At 43.6% G+C, this 20,270-nt stretch overlaps 1 protein-coding gene across 1 annotated transcript in view; it reads right to left on the reverse strand.

Annotated features, from left to right (window-relative positions):
• Nucleotides 1-530: 530 nt before the first annotated feature.
• LOC121557856 (muscarinic acetylcholine receptor M2) overlaps nucleotides 531-20,270 on the reverse strand; it is a 67,452-nt gene continuing 47,712 nt past the window's right edge. The window contains exon 3 of the mRNA XM_041871324.2: nucleotides 531-6,558. Coding sequence (XP_041727258.1) covers nucleotides 4,977-6,494 — 1,518 coding nt within the window. The 5' untranslated portion in view covers nucleotides 6,495-6,558 and the 3' untranslated portion in view covers nucleotides 531-4,976. The remainder of the gene's footprint in view (nucleotides 6,559-20,270) is intronic.

A 20,270-nucleotide genomic window follows, 5' to 3' on the forward strand; every position in this document is an offset into this window, starting at 1 on the left:
CACACACACACACACACACACACACACACACACACACACACACACACACACACTAAGTCTTGCGCAGCTAACCTTGTGGGGACATACAATTCAGTCCCATTCAAAATCCTATTTACCCTAACCCTAACCCTAACCCTAACCCGTACCCTAACCTTAACCCTAACCCTAACCTTAACCCAAAAACCTAACCTTAACCCTAACCCTAAACCTAACCCTAGCTCCTAACCCTAACCCTAAAACTAACCCTATCCCCTAACCCTAAACCTAATTCTAACCCTAACACTAATTCTAACCTTAACCCTAAACCCCCTAGAAATAGCATTTGACCTTGTGGGGACCAACAAAATGTCCCCAGTTGGTCAAATTTTTCTTGGTTTACTATTCTTGTGGGGACTTCTGGTCCCCAAAAGTATAGTTAAACACGTCCACACACACACACACACACACACACACACACACACACACACACACACACACACACACACACACACACACACACACACACACACACACACACACACACATTTTGACATAGAATTAAGCATAATGATTATGGCTCTAGATTGCAGAATAAAACTGTTTCAGGTGTTTGAAAAATGCAAAATTCTCTAACTTCTGGACGGGAGGCATAGCCCCCCTCAGGACCACCCACCAGCCAACCTGACATACTTTGTGCTCCCTCAGATTCTACACACACACACACACACACACACACACACACACACACACACACACACACACACACACACACACACACACACACACACACACACGCTAAAGAACCCTCCAAACCTCCGGGGATGAAATAGATAAATGTTTTCCCCCTTTTACTGAACCTGTGCCTTCCATGACCACAATGAAGAAGGAGAAGATAAATCTATTAGGCTTTAGAAGATCTTGTGCTTTTCTACATCCATGACTGTCACCTTAAATTGCACCACCATCTAACAAAGATTTCATCAACTGAAAATATAAGACATCAATTTAAATATCAATGAGCAATTATAAGAATGGGTAATAAGTAATAAGGCACTTGAAATTGCTCAGTATACAATGTGCCGATATATTGTCTGTTTCAGATACACTTCACATACCACATCGCCTTGGAAACATGGCTGTAAGTGGCAGAAGTAGCCCAACTATCTCAACTGGAAACAGAGACTCAGGATGCTCCCATCTCAATGGGTAACTACCCTCTGCTCAAGAACAGACCACAATCTAAATAAATACTCTTTCACACTTTTGTCAAGTACACTATAAAAACAATACAACTCTAGCTAACTAACTAACTAACTAACTAACTAACTAACTAACTAACTAACTAACTAACTAATAAACCAAAAAAATCAACCACAATCATACATTTAGGGAGAAATAAATCTCCCTAAAAAGGTTTAGCCCTTTGAAACAAGCCGTGTGAAGAGGAGCCCAGCTAGCTCAGACGGCACATGATGATCTGTTGACGCCATGGAGACAATGTTTATGTGATGAGAGGGAATTATAACAGTGGAATGAGGCTCTTTGTACGCCGACAAGTGAATCCACTCGATGAAAAATACACCCCACCACACGGACAGAGAGCTATGTCCTGTTGTTACATTATGGTAATAAAAAGTCTAGCCAAAATCCATCTGAGAGTTACTGTTCTCCATCATTTTGTTTCCATCATTCTCTAGACTATACAGAGGTGTGTGATTCCTGAAGGATGGGTCATTTATTTTGTGGAAACCTTTGGCTGACCCTGTCTGAAATGGCTGACAGTATCCAAACATGGTACCTAAGATGCGAGAGCGTGTTGTGTATCCTGTGGACGACAGGCCACCTTTCTGCAACTGTGACTACAAAGGCTGGTTTATCGGGCCGTACAAAGTGGACACCGCAGGATTTATTTTGTCCTATTAGTCAAACAATATGCAGTTGACGGGTGAGGAGTGCTAAAGGGTGTGAGCTTTCCACTGTGTCTGAAAGTAGCTGAAAGAGCATTCCGCTGAGACGCAGTGTTTGACAGCAATCTTGTCTGGGGGCGGTGAACCCCGTCCATCCATAGGTGATAATTGGCTGTCACTTTTCATCATACACCCTGATAACTGTTCTCAAAAAAGACCCAGACCACCAGTTGTGTTGGCGAGCACTTACTTTCCTGCTGGTTTCACTCAAACAACAGTTTAGCCTGAGATGAATCAGACATTCCGTTCTGGGAAGTTAGGAGGCTCTTAGCAACACCAACCACTGAGACGTGTGACAGATGACACCCAGACATGGGTCCACTTATCAACCTGACGGATGGCTGGATTGTGAACTTGGATGGATGCCTCGCGCACACTGCTGGGCTCGTGCAGTCAAACAGATTGACTGAATTATACGTGCCAGGCTTCCAGAGGATAACCTGCATTTAAATAAGGAAGATTGCATCATCCTCTTGCACTTCCTTTGCCATCACTATTTCCATTAAAAGCAGAATGTATTAATAATTACTCATGACCTCAATTTTGTGTTATTTTGACGCCTCTAGTGAATTTGCAGTAGGTTGCGTTGTCTTTTATCTTTATGATATTGGGGGCGATGTTAGTCATAACAGTGTCATTAAGGGGGAGGAGACACTGGGGGACAATGTCAGAGAGAGAGAGAGAGACCGAGAGAGAGAGAGAGAGAGAGAGAGAGAGAGAGAGAGAGAGAGAGAGAGAGAGAGAGAGAGAGAGAGAGAGATAGTAAATGCCTTTAAACAATGCCCTGATATAGGGGACGTCACAGTCACACATAACGGGATCAGGAGCGAGTGGGACACTAAGTGGTACGGGAGGGGAGGGGCTGTGTAAACCCAGCGTGTAATGGCCAATCTTTAATCTCCAGTAGGTGTTCCACATCATTTTATAATCTGATCAGGCTCATGGTGAGTTTCCATTATAGGCCTGTCCCATATCTCTCTTTTAGGAGACTGCCTTTTAAGGGCTGCTCAATGCGGGTGTAATTTTCTGTTAAGCCCCCCTAGCAACCAACGTGGCGACCATCCCATGGCTGCTTTATATTCATTAATTAAATTGGAATACATTAGCATGTTAGAGATAAATGGACTGTGTTGGAGATTAGCATTCAGAGTGGACGAAATGCATGGACACGAACAGTATGGCACATAAACATGGGAATTCTAGTATCGTATTATTTCTAAAGTCATTAGACCGTGATCACAGTAAAACTAACATACATAAACAATACATACAACTTAATCTATATTCATGTGATGAAATACACACACACACACACGCACGCACACGCACACACACACACACACACACACACACACACACACACACACACACACACACACACACACACACACACACACAAACAAACAAACACACAAATGTAGATGAATTACTATATCTAACATCAAGTAGCCCTTATAATTCACAAGGCCATGGCCTGTGATTATTAGTATATAACAATAGAAACATACACTGAAATAACATCTAAATCTCCACGATATGACACTCTATCAATCACTCTACAACCTTGGTAACCCCTACCAAACGAATGCAAACCACCTCTGACGACAGCAAGACAAAAATACAATCCTCTTCAATCTTTCGCTTCATTATTGGTCAGGACTGACATACAACAGGTGGGTGGCTCTTGCTGTAACATCTGCAACATAGCGGGATCAAATTATGTTGAGAATCCCCATGCCTGTGTCACAGAAACCAATCTCAGAGGAATGTCCCAACTCATCACTGGAAAAGCACAAGATCCCTTCCTGTAGAATCTAATAGGAGTTTGGCTCCAAGCCCCTGCCAACTGCCACCCTCTGAATGAATTTACAAGCTCCAAGCGTCAATACACTTTTAGAAAAAAGGGTTCCAAAAGGGTTCTGCGGCTTCCCTATAGAATAACCCTTTTTAGGTCCAGGTAAAACCCTTTTTGGTTATAGGTAGAACTCTCTGTGGAAAGGGTTCTACATGGAACGCAAAAGGGGTTCTTCAAAGGGTTCTCCTATGGGGACAACCAAATAACCCTTTTTAGACAATCTGACAGAAAAAATTTCTTAATATATGATCAAATAAACATAAAACTCTTCATGTCATGAAATGTAAGAGATAAAATCGCTATCATCTAAAATGGTGTAGAAAACAAATGACAAGCAAAATAACGTACTTGAACAATGCCTTTTTGGATGTATTTTTACATGATCTATTTATTTGTTTACTCACCTTTTTCTTTGGTGGGAAGAATATACTTTTTCACAGCAAGTTCCCTAACCTCCGTCCTACATTGTGGTGGCTGGTGACCCTGGTCAGCCCTGGTCTCTGTCCTGCTATGCCCTTCAGGGGCCTCTTATGGTCCATTGCTGGAGATAGGAGGGCTCCCAGCCATGTTACTCAATCGTATATGAACATGCCAGAGAGGCAATTTAGACAAGCTGCTCCGCTTCATATGCCTCCAACACAGAGTGCCACTGGCATACAGAAACAGCTTGTAGTATGTACTGTATGTCCTTGTGCTGTCGTTTCTGGCGGACATCTCCACTGAAACTGTGTGATGGATCACTCTGTCACGCTCAGACAGATGCACACACCCACACACACACACACATTTACATTTTGCGTATACATTGATATGTACAGGTTTCTTTTTTTTTTTACACTGAATTTCAAACGGGAGGTTGTGAATTCAATCAGCCCTATTTTCCCTTAGAATTGGTCTTGTGCAGTGCAGAGCTCTCTATCCTTTTCATGTTCTGTCTATTTGTTCTCCTGGCTGTGTGCTTCTTTCTAAGTCTTATGTCTCAACAGTTGCATCACAAATCTCATACATCAGAGTCAAACCCAACATGGCTGCAGGATACGTGTTGTCTTATGAGCCGTAGAGTTGAAACAAAGAAAAGGAACCGCATCATAAACCTCTCTCACACACACACACGCACACGCACGCACATACACACGCACACACATGCACACGCACACATACACTCACAGCCGTATTCATCTAGCTGACCTAATGTTTTTGTATTGGCAGAGGAGGAGATGTTTGAACGTCTTTTTGAAAGTGACATTGCAGAGGGCATAGCAGGCGGGGTTGATGGTGCTGTTGATATAGCACAGCCAGTAGCCGATAGTCCAGACCGTGCTGGGGATGCAGCTGGAGCAGAAGGTGTTGATGAGCACCATGACATTGTAAGGGGTCCAGGTGGCCACGAAGGCCACTAGGATGGCCATGATGGTACGGGTCACCTTCTTCTCCCGAGACGGTGGCGCTTTCTTCTTTTTGGGCGGCTGCTTGGTCATCTTCACGATTTTCCGCGCCACGTGGTTCTGCTTCTCCGTGGCGGGGACGATCTCCACCGTGGTGTTGGAGGGCGTGTAGCAGTCCCCCTTGGGAGAATTGGTCTTAATCTTGATGCAGGTGAGTTTGGAGCCGCCTGCCTTGGCCCGGTGGCGGGTTGGATGCTGAACAAGCTCGGCGTTGCAGTTTGCTCTGGATGGCACCACTTCCTCGTCTTTGTGGTTGGACGCAGCTGCACTGCCAGATGTCGAGTCGTTGGAGCTCTCTTTCTCCTCTCCGTGGGCACAGTTCTCCCTGCCCCCATCCTTGCCCTCCATCTCCCCCTCTCCACCCGTGGTGGACGGGCCCTTGCCGTTCTGCAGTTTGCCGTCATGCTGGTTGGCCACGTCATCTGTGGCCTGGGTCCTGCCCTGCTCTGTGTCTACTGCTGTCACGTTGTTGTTGATGGGCTTAACAGCATTACTGCCCCTTGCCTGCTCAGTGGACAGGGCCTCTGGGTTGGGACCTGACGGCTTCCTGGTCTCCTTCTTCACCCGGCTTTTACTGGCTATAGAGATCTGTATGTAGAGAATGACCATGATGATAACGGGCAGGTAGAAGGCTGCGATGGCCGTGCCGAAGGTGACTGCTGCATTAGAGAAGAACTGAATGTAACACTCCCTCTCAGGCACTGTCCGCCCGCCCACGATGAACTGCCAGAAAAGGATGGCCGGGGCCCACAGAATGAAGGAGAGGACCCAGGCAGCAGCAATCATCATCCCTGCCATCTTGGTGGTCCTTTTGACAGGATAGCTGAGGGGCTTTGTGACGCAGAAGTATCTGTCAAAACTGATGATGAGTAGGTTCATGACAGATGCGTTACTCACCACATAGTCCAAGGCTAGCCACAGATCACACACCACAGGCCCTAAGGGCCAGTAGCCAATCACTATGTAAACTGTGTACAAGTTCATGGAACACAGCCCGATGATTAGGTCAGCACATGCAAGGCTGAATAAAAAGTAGTTGTTGACAGTCTGTAGGTTCCTATTAACTTTAATGGAAAGCATGACCAGGATATTTCCAATAACGGTGACCAGGCTGAGGGACCCAGCCACCAATACAATGAACACCACCTCCACAGTCTTGTATGGGCTTTCAGGTTCAATGACAGGCCCTGCGTCATTGCCTTCAGAGGCATTCCAGTAGGTGAAGTTGGTGAAATTGAACATCTCCATTGCATCTGGTCTTGGGGATGTTCTTCTATTCAGTTGGAATTTAAGCTTTGAATCACGTTTGCAACTATGGAGGGAAACAGAGGAAAACAATGGATTAGATAATTAAGTAGCCTACATGCATGCATCATCATTCTAATTCGGGGAACTACTGTAAACTAGGGATACTTCCACACATATAATATCATGAACATGTATCATTATTTAATAATAATTACTGCGTGCGACAAGGTGATTAGCGGAGATGTGCTACGAAAAACAAACGTATTTACAAACAACGACAAGGACTAATGAGATTGTCAAGTTAAAACATGACATTTGTCAACTTGCTGGTGGTGTATTGCTGCTCAAAGCAGGCCTGGTAAACAAAAACTATTGTAGCTTACATGGGAGGAGATACTTTCAACAGGACAACAAGACAACCAGAACTTGGAGAGGAAGCCACATACTGACAACAGTTACAAGAGAATACCCTTTTTGTCTCAACAAAAGAAAACAAGACCGCAAGTGAGATGTATTACCTCCTATTGTTTACAAAAAAGCAATTGAATTGACAGACCAAGACATTTTTATCTTGTGGTGTGTTAGGCTATCCTACATGCAACGACAGGTAGGCTATGATTCAGTGTAGGCCTAACAGGGCCGTGCAGACATTAGCAGGAGCTCCCATCATCTACAGTAGCAATACACTCTCTTACTATGTTCTTCCTTCCACTATTTCACTTGATGTTTTCACCCTGCACCTGATGAGCTGTGTGTGTTTCTGGCAGGTGAGAGCTGGTAGGATTATATCCAGCTGTGTTTGGGGATGGGCTCTGCAGCTCAAAGAAAAGACAAATTGACAAATTTCCAGACCCCTAGTAGTTTACCTTGTTTCCTGGCATGTAGTCTATACTGTTAGCCTGCCTCAGACGAAGCTACCAGTCTCACAGTAAAGTGTTTGGAGGGAACGTGCTCTCAGAGGGAGACTCTGCACGTTTGCTACATCTCTGACAGTTTAATAATGGTTCAACTGATGGGCAGGGCAATCTCATTTGGTGTACAGCATCTGACTGAGTAACACAGATTGTCTCTGTGTAATTTGTCACTTTGAGTAGTTGTTTGTGATACTGGATCGTTCAGCGACCTGTTTGACTGTCACCATGCACAATTGGTTGATCTGAATGGGCCTAAATGAGGAGGTATTGGCTGACACTGAACAGCTCCTTCTTTCTTAGGTCCTGCTTTTAGGCGTATGCCCCTTAACAGTTGAACACAGCCTCTGAATAACTAGAGATACAGTAATTGACTTATCTTCTCTGCCAGAAATCCCTAATCATTGCATTAAGCACAGAGCTAAGCTGGACTAATCCCCATCAAATGTTTAAGTCCACCAATGTATATGTTAAAACATCCAACAATACAAACAGGACACACTTGTGGCTCACTATAGAGAAGTGGATTAAAGAAAGGAAATGGATTATTCAGTGAGGATGGACTGAGGATGGGGGGAGGCAGTAAGTTCCTCGGCACATCTTTGTCCACCTCCAGCTAACATAAGTCTCGTCCCACACCTGAAATCTCTGCTGTAACGGTCAAGTCTTTGCCCTTCCGGAATCAAACAGAGACAGTCACAAATCCACTCTCTGTAGAACCATGGCACATAAATGTTGCTTAAGGGCCTCTAGAGAAAGCCTTCTTCTACATGTCTCCTCACCTTGTCATGGTGACATCACCCTGCTGAAGACATTTCATTCACACTCTAGGGAGCCCAGCCAGTCAGTGTTTGACATTTCCCTTGAGAGGATGGGAAGCAGATGCCTCATGCTGGCCCAGGGCTGCAGTCCGGCTGCTCATTTGACTAAATGGGTAACACTTTATTTGGATAGTCCATCTGTAGATGCTCTACAGACTATCAGTAACATTTCAACTAACCCTAACCCTAGCCCTGACCCTAACCTTAAACCTTATCCTAACCCTAAACTTAAGCCTTTCCCTAAGCCTTATTCTAATCCTAACCCTAACACTAACCTTAGCAAGCAGTTATTAATCAACAGATCATTTGTTGATAGTATGACCATCTGTAAAGCATCTGGACTATCCAAATAAAGTGTGATCGATATAGTGTTCAACAAGTCCTATCTTTTTTTCTCAAAAAGGTAGGTGTCAAAATTATTGACACGCCTAAAGATTCTTATAAATAAAGTAGTCAAAAGTTAAGTATTTGTTCCCATATTCATAGCACACAATGACTACATGAAGCTTGTGACTACAACGTTGTTGGATGCCTTTGCAGTTTGTTTTAGTTGTGTTTCAGATGATTTTGTGCCCAATAGAAATTAATGGTAAATAATGTATTGTGTCATTTTGGAGTCACTTTCATAGTCACTTCTACATGAATATGGATGCTACCATGATTACGGATAATCCTGAATGAATCCTGAATAATGATGAGTGAGAAAGTTATAGAGGGTCAAAGATCATACCCCTAAGACATGTGTCTTGCCCAACTCACGCCTCCCCCTTGAGCTTAATGAGCTGGCCTAGGTTATCTCTGTTTCAGTCCTATTACCCACTGGTGTTGCCCTTCCAGCCCAGTCCCGATCCCAGCAACCCGCTGATACCACCGGTGTAGCGATCGGCGGCCGACAGCTGGAGTGGAAGAAACCTTTTTATTAAAAACCACTCAGCAAGGGGGTCCAGCTCAGGGGTAGGGCGACCCGTAGTTCATCAGGCTCTCCCAGGTCTATAAGACCAGGGGAACTATAAGACCAGGGGAACTATAAGACCAGGGGAACTATAAGACCAGGGGAACTATAAGACCAGGGAAACTATAAGACCAGGGAAACTATAAGACCAGGGGAACTATAAGACCAGGGGAACTATAAGACCAGGGGAACTATAAGACCAGGGGAACTATAAGACCAGGGGAACTATAAGACCAGGGAAACTATATGACCAGGGGAACTATAAGACCAGGGAAACTATAAGACCAGGGGAACGATAAGACCAGGGGAACTATAAGACCAGGGAAACTATAAGACCAGGGGAACTATAAGACCAGGGGAACTATAAGACCAGGGAAACTATAAGACCAGGGGAACTATAAGACCAGGGGAACTATAAGACCAGGGGAACTATAAGACCAGGGGAACTATAAGACCAGGGGAACTATAAGACCAGGGGAACTGTTATTATTAAATACATATATAGTTTTACACCCACTTGTGCGCGTCACCAACCCTTCGCCTGTGGACCTGGAGTTACTCACCGTAATGGGACCTAGGGTCCCACGAGACGAAAAGGTAGAGTCACCGTGTCATGCCTTAGTCTAACATCCTAAAACACTGCTATATACACCCCAAGCATGGAACCACACGGTAAGAAAAAGAGGAAGACCTCTGTTCTATTTCGGTCAGTGGCCCCGCAAGAGAAAAACTACTCCCTGTTCTTATTTAAGCAAAGCCCTTTACAATGAGTCTACTTGTCCAATGAATACCCTAGCTCCCAACCTCGAAGAAACCCAATCCTGTTCCTCCTAAAGAAAAATGCAAATAATATGACCCTGACCGTGTGGGTAAAAGAACAGAGGCTTACCTCTAACTGACGTCTTTGAAGAATTCAGAAAAAGCATCAATAACAGTGTTATGAAGAGTGGAACTACAAAAACAACAGTAAATAATATAGCAAAGAAATCCCCAAAAAGAGAGAGGTCCAACAAATAGGCTCTCTGAAACAAAAAAGCAGACCCCTTCTAACCTGCAAAGACTTATAAACTGTCAATCCTCCCTTACACACTCCTCCCCACAAACCGGTTACATCAGATTCATACAATACTGTAATTTCCCCTCATTCAATCACTCCCTTAAAACTGGTTACATCTGGTCCATAATAGACTCCCCCTCCCCAAACCCCAGTCCTCGCTGTTATTGTCATCTTCCAGAAGGATGTCAAAGAAGTGGGTTAGTGGAAGTTCAAGTTTCACCTTCATCTCTCCCATTCTGGTAATTCCCCCGGCTCTACTTTTGGTTGAAGTTGAATGTGCTGACGATGGAAGTAATCCTGCTGATGCTGCAATCCTAGGTTGACCACGGGCGGAGCTGCTTGTCCCTCTGCTTCCTGTTTTTCTTATTTTCACAACAAATTCCCACTTTATGGCTTTCTGCTCCCTCCGACCCAGAATTAGCTGGAGCTCAGCGGGAGTGAGAGTTACATCCAACTTCCGGGTCACGACACATGCTCACCTCTCACCATTACCAATAACAGGGGAGGTTAGTATGTCTTGGGGGTATGATCTTTGACCTTGTGTAACTTTCTCACTCATCATTATTCACAATTAATTCAGGATTATCCATAATCATGGTAGCATCCACATGTATGCTACCTGGATGCTACATGGATGCTACCACAAAAAAAGTAACCTGTTAAACAATATCTCTTTCTCTCAGCATTTTAATTATTTGTTTTATACAGTCATTATGGCTCATCTTTATCAACGGTGTCAATCATTTCTGAACTCACTCTATATCCCCCCAGTGATTGGTGCTGAGACACAAAACGTGACAGGGAGATAATGGTGCCATTACAGCCTGTGTGGTGAATAATGACATCTCCCCTGCAGTCGTTGACTTCCAGGTGTAGGCTTCCAGCTGTACAGCAACCCCGCTGTGCGTGTGTACAGTTCACATCACCTGAGGCGAGGCCTGGAGGCTCAAGCATGGCCATCAATCATTGAGGTTGCCTCTCATCAGACATCAGTCATCAGTCACCACTGAGCTCCAGTGCACCTGGCTAACATACACCATAGACTGCACTCATACACAAAAGCACAAATCTCACGCTCTTAAAGATGGGGATTTTTTTTTAAATCTTTGTTTGCTATTGCCCTGTCATGTACACTGTTTTCTCCTTGGCTAATAAAGCATTTTTAAAATGTTATAATATTTTATGAATATATCTACATTTGTATTGTCATCCTGTGATTTGTGGTGTGGTCCCATCTCCCATGTCATTGATTTCCACTGTCCCCATTTCCCCCCGTTTAGTATGTTTTTTTTTTTAAACGCCAAAGAGAGTCAGTTGCTGCTGTGGGGTGGATGTGAATAAATGAGTTGAGTATTGTTCCACATTTGGACTTAGCTGCTTCTGGAGATGGATCACTAGAGCTGAAAATTGCCTGTGCCCTTTGGGAGGCAGGTAAGGCCAACTTCTTCCTTTTCTGCATTTGTGTGGGTATCCTTCACTTTCTCTTTACCGTCCAACGCCAGACAAGTCAGATTGGCAGTATGCAAAACGTAGAGAAAAGTTTTCTTCCGAAATCCAATAAATCAAACTGATAGTTTTGACCAAAATGTTTGCCTGTGTCATTTTAGGTACGCTTTCCAGGTCACATTTGTTAGATTCACAAGCGATATTCTGACTTCACCTACACTACCAGTCAAAAGTTTGGACACACCTACTCATTCAAGGGTTTTTCTTTATTTTTACTATTTTCTACATTGTAGAATAATAGTGAAGACATCAAAACCATGAAATAACACATGGAATCATGTAGTAACTAAAAAAGTGTTAAACAAATCAAAATATATTTTATATTTGAGATTCTTCAAAGTAGCCACCGTTTGCCTTGATGACAGATTTGCACACTCTTGGCATTCTCTCAACCAGCTTCACCTGGAATGCTTTTCCAACAGTCTTGATGGAGTTCCCACATATGCTGAGCACTTGTTGGCTGCTTTTCCTTCACTCTGCGGTCCAACTCATCCCACACCATCTCAATTGGGTTGAGGTCGAGTGATTGTGGAGGCCAGGTCATCTGATGCAGCACTCCAACACTCTCCTTCTTGGTGAAATAGCCCTTACACAGCCTGGAGGTGTGTTGGGTTATTGTCCTGTTGAAAAACAAATGATAGTCCCACTAAGCGCAAACCAGATGGGATGGCTTATCGCTGCAGAATGCTGTGGTAGCCATGCTGGTTAAGAGTGCCTTGAATTCTAAATAAATCACTTACAGTGTCACCAGCAAAGCATCCCCACACCATCACACCTCCTCCTCCATGCTTCATGGTGGGAACCACACATGCAGAGATCATCTGTTCACCTACTCTGCGTCTCACTAACTTTAAGCATCAGTTGTCAGAGCACCTTACCGATCACTGCACCTGTACACAGCCCATCTGAAATTAGCCCACCCAACTACCTCATCCCTATATTGTTATTTATTTTGCTATTTTGCACCCCAGTATCTCTATTTGCACATAATCTCTTGCACATCTAGCATTCCAGTGTTAATACTAATTGTAATTATTTTTCACTATAACCTATTTATTGCCTTACCTCCATAACTTGCTACATTTGCACACACTGTATATATATTTTCTGTTGTAGTTTTTGACTTTATGTTTTTTTACCCCATATGTAACTCTGTGTTGTTGTTTTTATCGCACTGCTTTGCTTTATCTTGGTCAGGTCGCAGTTGTAAATGAGAACTTGTTCTCAACTGGCTTACCTGGTTAAATAAAGGTGAAAAAAACAAAAAACAAAAAAACTAACAAAGACAAGGCGGTTGGAACCAAAAATATCTGATTTGGACTAATCAGACCAAAGGACAGATTTCCACCGGTCTAATGTCCATTGCTCATGTTTCTTGGCCCAAGCAAGTCTCTTCTTCTTATTGGTGTCCTTTAGTAGTGGTTTCTTTGCAGAAATTCGACAATGAAGGCCTGATTCACACAGTCTCCTCTGAACAGTCTCCGTGGTCCATCCATAGTCTCCGTGGTCCTCTGTAGCTCAATTGGTAGAGCATGGCGCTTGTAACGCCAGGGTAGTGGGTTCGATCCCCGGGACCATCCATACGTAAAAATGTATGCACACATGACTGTAAGTCGCTTTGGATAAAAGCGTCTGCTAAATGGCATATTATTATTATAACAGTTGATGTTGAGATGTGTATGTTACTTGAACTGTGTGAAGCATTTATTTGGGCTGCAATTTCTGAGGCTGGTAACTCTAATGAACTTATCCTCTGCAGCAGAGGTAACTCTGGGTCTTCCATTCCTGTGGCGGTCCTCATGAGAGGCAGTTTCATCATAGCGCTTGATGGTTTTTGCGACTGCACATTTTAAACTTTCAATGTTCTTGACATTTTCCGTATTGACTGACCTTCATGTCTTAAAGTAATGATGGACTGTCGTTTCTTATTTGAGCTGTTCTTTCCATAATATGGACTTGGTCTTTTACCAAATAGGGCTATCTTCTGTATACCCCCCTACCTTGTCACACCACAACTGATTGGCTCAAACACATTAAGAAGGAAATCAATTCCACAAATTAACTTTTAAGAAGGCACACCTGTTAATTGAAATGCATTCCAGGTGACTACCTCATGAAGCTGGTTGAGAGAATGCCAAGAGTGTGCAAAGCTGTCATCAAGGCAAAGCTTGGCTATTTGAATAATCTCAAATATAAAATATATTTTGATTTGTTTAACACTTTTTTGGTTACTATGTGATTCCATGTGTTATTTCATGGTTTTGATGTCTTCACTATTATTCTACAATGTAGAAAATAGTAAAAATAAAGAAAAACCCTTGAATGAGTAGGTGTGTCCAAACTTTTGACTGGTACTGTATGTCCTGTGAGATACACAAACATAATTTCATCTTGATTCTGTACAAAACATGCAAGGGAATGTGATTACAGGGGAATGGGTTATTTAGCTGCACTTAAAGTGGTGCATTACGCTGACTCCCCAGGGTACAGATTCTCTTTCCCATCTCCAAGCACTGATCCAAGGTAAAGCCCAGGGCAGTTACCCCCTGTTTCAGATGATTAGATGCATTTTTATTGCCTGCCCTCCATGGGAACACACAGGGTTAAGTCCTTTATTTACTGCGCTGTTTGTGGCGAGGCGTTTCTGGAATACACAAGCTTTCATCGCTGCACCACAGCGGAAAATAATAGTAAAATGTTTTCAGTGCACGCTTAAACGACTAAAACCAGATATAAAGTATGTAGAAAAACTGAGAACTAACAATCTCCTAAATAAAAGTCAGAAAGAATCTAAAATTCCAAAAATGTCATGGCATGGGGTCCCCGCATTGATTTTGTTTTAATGTTTGAGTCACAAAATATATAGAATTGCAGGAAACTAACTTTAAAAATGCAATTTTGTTCTATCAGCCCCATGGCAAAATGTGTAGAGTTTCAGGAAATACGTTTTAAAACATGTCTCTGCGGCCAAGAGGACAGCCTAAAAAAATGTAGGTCAGAGACATCACCATTGGTCACTCCCACTACCACACCCCCCCCACGATAACTTACGCTCAACACTCCTCTCAGTGGTATTACATGGGTCTGTTCCAGGCAGAACATATCAGGTTAGTTACTAATGCTTCTGAGCTTAAGGGCAGGCTGATTCCAGTGCAGTTAGTCGTGGGGAAATAAATGCTTATATTGAATGTGTGCAGTCGTAGTTGTCTTTTAGTGGGAAGAATGGCAGAATCAGACTAAATTTTACTCAAGTCACCAAGGTGTACACACGCACCTGAAAATGTTACTATGTGAACATCAGGTAGAACGGCATTTAAACAGTAGTAGTAGGTGTTGTGTCTGTGCCCTATTGTCTGTACAAAACTATTTGTATGAAGTGTTTTGGAATTGTTTACAGATGAAATGGCGATCTTTCATCTCAGCTGAGCTCCTGTGGATTTTCAGCTGCCGCTGTGAGGTTGACAACCCGGTTAGGTAAATATTGGCTCGTTTCATCGCAAGTGTGTGTTAAGTGCATGCAAAACGGGAGATGGTTTTGAATACACCCACACACCCACACATCAATAAAATGTCAGTATGTTATGTTTGTGATTCCTATAGGCTACTGGAGCATTGCGGTGTTAGTCGTTGGAAGTTTAATGCTTGTGATCTTGTCGAGTCGCTGGATGCCATTGTAGAAAATGATGGTGGAAATTAAAAAGGCCATTTCAACGATCTTCCATTCCCATTAGGCTATATGGTGGTGAATACGTTCATGAAGATTCTAATCTTCCATCACTGGATTACGTCTACTGCATGTAGTCTATTCGATACAGTGTGCGTTCATTTCCTTTAAGTTTTCCTTGTAGCAGTCAAACCCAATGGGATCAGAATGTGAGCCACAGGACCTGTCCCTTGTTTCTTGACAGCAGCCTGGAGAAACCCATGTAGATTTGAACCCAGAGCGTGATCCGCTTCTCATGGGATGTTTTGACCTTTATATACCTCCCATAGAAAGATGTCTCTCTGATATGGCAAACAGCTTGGGAGGCAGGTAAGCAGTCACGTTTCCTCAGCACGGAAATGTCTGAGCAGGTGTGACAAAGCATGCAGTTCAAAGGTGCCGCTAAAGTAGCAGAGTGGACACAAAGCGAGAGGGGTTAATGGAGAGTTGACAAGCAGTAAATGACATTCAAGCCTGTGGAAAAACACTCTGGGGTGTGCAAACACTGTCTGCTGTCCTCCCCAGAGAACGCTGATGGGCCATGTGGCAACGTACGTGTGTAGAAGAAGATGGAAAAGTGTGTGTGTGTTTGTCTGTCTGTGTGTGTGTGTGTGTGTGTTTGCTTGTGTGTGTGTGTGTCTGTGTCTGTGTTTGTGTGTGTGTGTTGTACATTATTAAAATGCGCCATGTAGCTCAGTAGGTAGAGCATGGCGCTTGCAACGCCAGGGTTGTGGGTTCGTTTCCCACGGGGGGCCAGTATGAAAATGTATACACTCACTAACTGTAAGTCGCTCTGGATAAGAGCGTCTGCTAAATGACTAAAATGTAAATGTAAATGAAGAGCACAGTAACCTTGATCCTCTCAGATAATGTGTGACACCTCCCCATCAGCTTGGGTCAGTCCCCACTGTGAGGATTAACCAAATCATAAAAACACCTCTGCCTCCCTCTATTGCTTCCATTGCTTTAGATCACGTGTCAAACTCATTCCACGGAGGGCCGAGTGTCTGCGGGTTTTCGCTCCTCCCTTGTACTTGATTGATGGACCCTAACCCTAACCCTAACCCTAACCAGCAGACAGAGGCTCCCCATGGAGTTTGATTCCCCTGCTTTAGATGAACCCACTCTACTCCTTAGAAGACGAAGAGCCCACAACTCTCCTCTCCTAACCTTTACATGCCACTTCCTAGAAATGACATTCATCCTGATTTACCACAAATGATACTTCCCCTATACCAGGTCTGTCAGTTTAAGGTGCCCTCTATTCCTCTCCCCTCTCTGCACTGCTCTCTGAGAATGCACATAGATGCGCCTATTGATATTCTGGTTAGTTTTCTACAGCAGTCTCCAACGCCATCTGTGAAAAATGACAGTGCCATGTACGACCTCTGGCGTCCTGTCAGACCACACCACCAATAGGGCTGTGCTGATTCACAGCACTAGAGGAGGAGCTCTTTATACAGGAACAACTAAGCAAATGCCACAAAATAGACCTTACACAATGTAATGCAAAGGTTCAACTCAGAGATCATTCCTAAAGATGAAGCATTATAGGACTAACTGTTGTGCTCTCTACAAAGTTTCTCAAAAAAATGTAGTCCTTCCTAACCCAGTTATGCAAATCACCACAGTATGACAGTATGAATATGCTAAGTAGTTATTGTCAGATGAAGAGCAAGGGAAATATAACCAATTCCCTTAGCCTACTTTCACTTGGTGACAGTTTCTGAGCCATATGGGCAGGTCAAATATCGCACAGTGATTTGGCAAAATTGCTATGGAAAACCAAGATGCACACAGCCCAAATTATAATGACAAAAAAGTCCTCAAGCAGACGAGTCAATTTCCTCCTGTCACATTGAGTGTCCCTGCGTGGCTGCCGCCACTTGACAAACACAGTCACACTGCTTACCCAAATGCTACCAATATTGCCTTTCACTACACAATACTGCGTTCATAATTTACCTGCGACTGAAAAACACTGGAAATATGTTTCAATTAGCAGTCTTTCCATTCATTGTTTATTGGTGAAGTTCGGTACATTTTCAGTACTCTTGGGATCATATAAAATCTCAACTAAATACCAGGTTGTTGGGGTTAGGACAACCATTGTTTATGTACTGAAAGCACCAAGTAAAATTAGGCCTATCTTTAGACTTCATAACACAACAAGGCTGACACGGCAGAAAGTACAAGTTATTATCTCTAGTTAAATCTTGTTTTGGCTCATCCTCTGTGGAAAGTGTCCCAGGTGTCATTGATGGCAGACAGATGTGCCTTGTTTTTCACTGGGCTACAAGGACAATAGCGGCACCCCTGAAATAGCCCATTATCGACAGGCAGACATATTAACGCCAACATCTGGCAGCCAGATCATCTCTCTGGCTGAGTGCCGTAGGCGACAACTGCCAGGACAGGCTTCATGTTTGGGAGGGGGTAATGGCACAGAAAGAATGTGCACAATGGTAACTGTCACTGGTACACCTTGATGGGCTAACACTCTAAAAACAGACACTTCCCCTTCAGTTATTCAGATTCCCATCAGCTGTAACCTTGTCACGATATTTGCAGTATTCTTCCCAGCAGTCCTAATGACTAGCAAATATACAAATATGCGTTTTTGAATCGAAAGATAAGCAAATCCTGCTGCGGCGTGTAGTAAGATACAACGCTGGGTTCAGCATCATCAGAGAAGACCGAGGTATCCTGGAAAATAGAATCTCTACAGTGTTGTGCTTGGCTGAGGCTACGGTCATGAAACCCATTACACTTGGTAATGTGACGCTCTACATGGCCACTGTCATCAGCTGAGCGTATCTCCCAGGTAATGCGCTCCCGTAGAGAATGACAATATATCCTGTTTCCTTTTTTATACTGCTGGGGGACTCCCCTGCTGTCCACAGCCCTCCGTACTGTGCATGGCAATAAGGAGGCCTGCCGCTGGCTCATTGTGGTTTTCACACGGTGCCGCACCGCCGCTCCACTCTCTGTCTCACAGGTGTTGTGGCTCAGTAGTCTTATCACGTTGCAGAAAGAACCTATTGGCCCTGCCCTGCGCTGAGGCCTCCTCTCTAAAGCTTGGTTCCATTACGCCCCGTTCTACTGTGAAGGTCCAGAAAGAGCTATCTCAAGGGTACAGGGAGAGGAACAGGTGTCTGGATCTTTTACAGATGCTGGGAACAAACTTGGAGCAACATGGAATTAGGGAATGAATGGAAATAATTGGGTCCAGTAATTTCATTATGGAAATGAAGCACACCTGGTGTGAAGGAGCACGTCCTCCAATCTGATGAACAAAGGCTTCAGTGCTTATGAATAGAGCAATCTACAGTACACTATATATAAAAAAGCATGTGGACACCCCTTCAAATTAGGGGATTTGGCTATTTCAGCCACACCCATTGCTGACAGGTGTATAAAATCGAGCACACAGTCATGTAATCTCCACAGACAAACATTGGCAGTAGAATGGCCCTTACTGAAGAGCTCAGTGACTTTCAACGTGGCACCGTCATAAGATGCCACCTTTCCAACAAGTCAGTTCGTCAAATTTGTGCTCTGTTCCAGTGAAGGGAAATCTTAACGCTACAGCATACAATGGCATTCTAGATGATTCTGTACTTCCAACTTTGTGGCAACAGTTTGGGGAAGGCCCTTTCTCGTTTCAGCATGACAATGTCCCCCTGTGCATAAAGCAAGGTCCATAAAGAAATGGTTTGTCGAGATTGGTGTGGGAGAACTTGACTAACCTCAACCCCCCTCGAACACCTTTGGGATGAATTGGAATGCTAACTGTGATCCAGGCCTAATCGCCCAACATCAGTGCCCGACCTCACTAATGCTCTTGTGGCTGAATGAAAGCAGGTCCCCGCAGCAATGTTCCAACATCTAGTGGAAAGCCTTCCCAGAAGAGTGGAGGTTGTTATAGTTTCAAAGGGGGGACCAACTACATATTAAAGTCCATGATTTTGGAATGAGATGTTGGACGAGCAGGTGTCCACCTACTTTTGGTCATGTAGTGTATGTAAGGACTTTGGAATGTGATGATTTGGCGAAATGGAAGTGTGAACAAACATTTGATTTATATTGCTCGCTGATTGTTGATAATACTGGTATGATATCATTAGTATGGTGGTTTTGAGGATTTATAACAACTCTAGATCATTCTATGCATTGCCTTTTCACTGCATTAAAAGAGACCATCTCTTGTTCTCTCTGTTTGAATGTGTTACATTGAGGACATCAATCAACTTTGGGCAATGAGCCCTTATTGTACGAGTGCAGTCAGATGTTGTACAGTGCATGGTTCAGTCTTATAATGTGTGGGATGTGGAGGACTCAATGCACTACCCACTTTATGGGCGAGAAAAGGACAAGAGATATGCATTCAGGTCAAGATAGAATGTTTTCTTTAATATATTTAGGCCATTCGAAATGCCTCGTCTGAGCGGTTTTACTCTCAGCACCAAAGTACCAAAGTCATGACTCATGGAGTACTTTAGGTTTTATGCCAATATGAACAGCCAGGACATCTCGGTGATTGGATGTGTCAAGTGTTATTTGAGAATGCACAGTGAATTGCACACCGGATTCAGCATGGTACTCAGGGGACATTCTTTCCTAAAATGTGTCATTAGATGTTCAGTTGCTGGTAGGTACTATGCTTTAACTGTCATACAGCACACGCTGCGTCCTCTCACTCCACACATACATAAGCAGTATAATGGAGTTTATCCTACTTCAATCACAAATGGAATCTTAACCTTAAACTGAATAGAGTAACAACAATCATTTAAATTCACACCATAGATATAATAAAGCATGAA

This window comes from Coregonus clupeaformis, chromosome 28, assembly GCF_020615455.1.
Source record: "Coregonus clupeaformis isolate EN_2021a chromosome 28, ASM2061545v1, whole genome shotgun sequence".
Taxonomy (NCBI): Eukaryota; Metazoa; Chordata; class Actinopteri; order Salmoniformes; family Salmonidae; genus Coregonus; species Coregonus clupeaformis.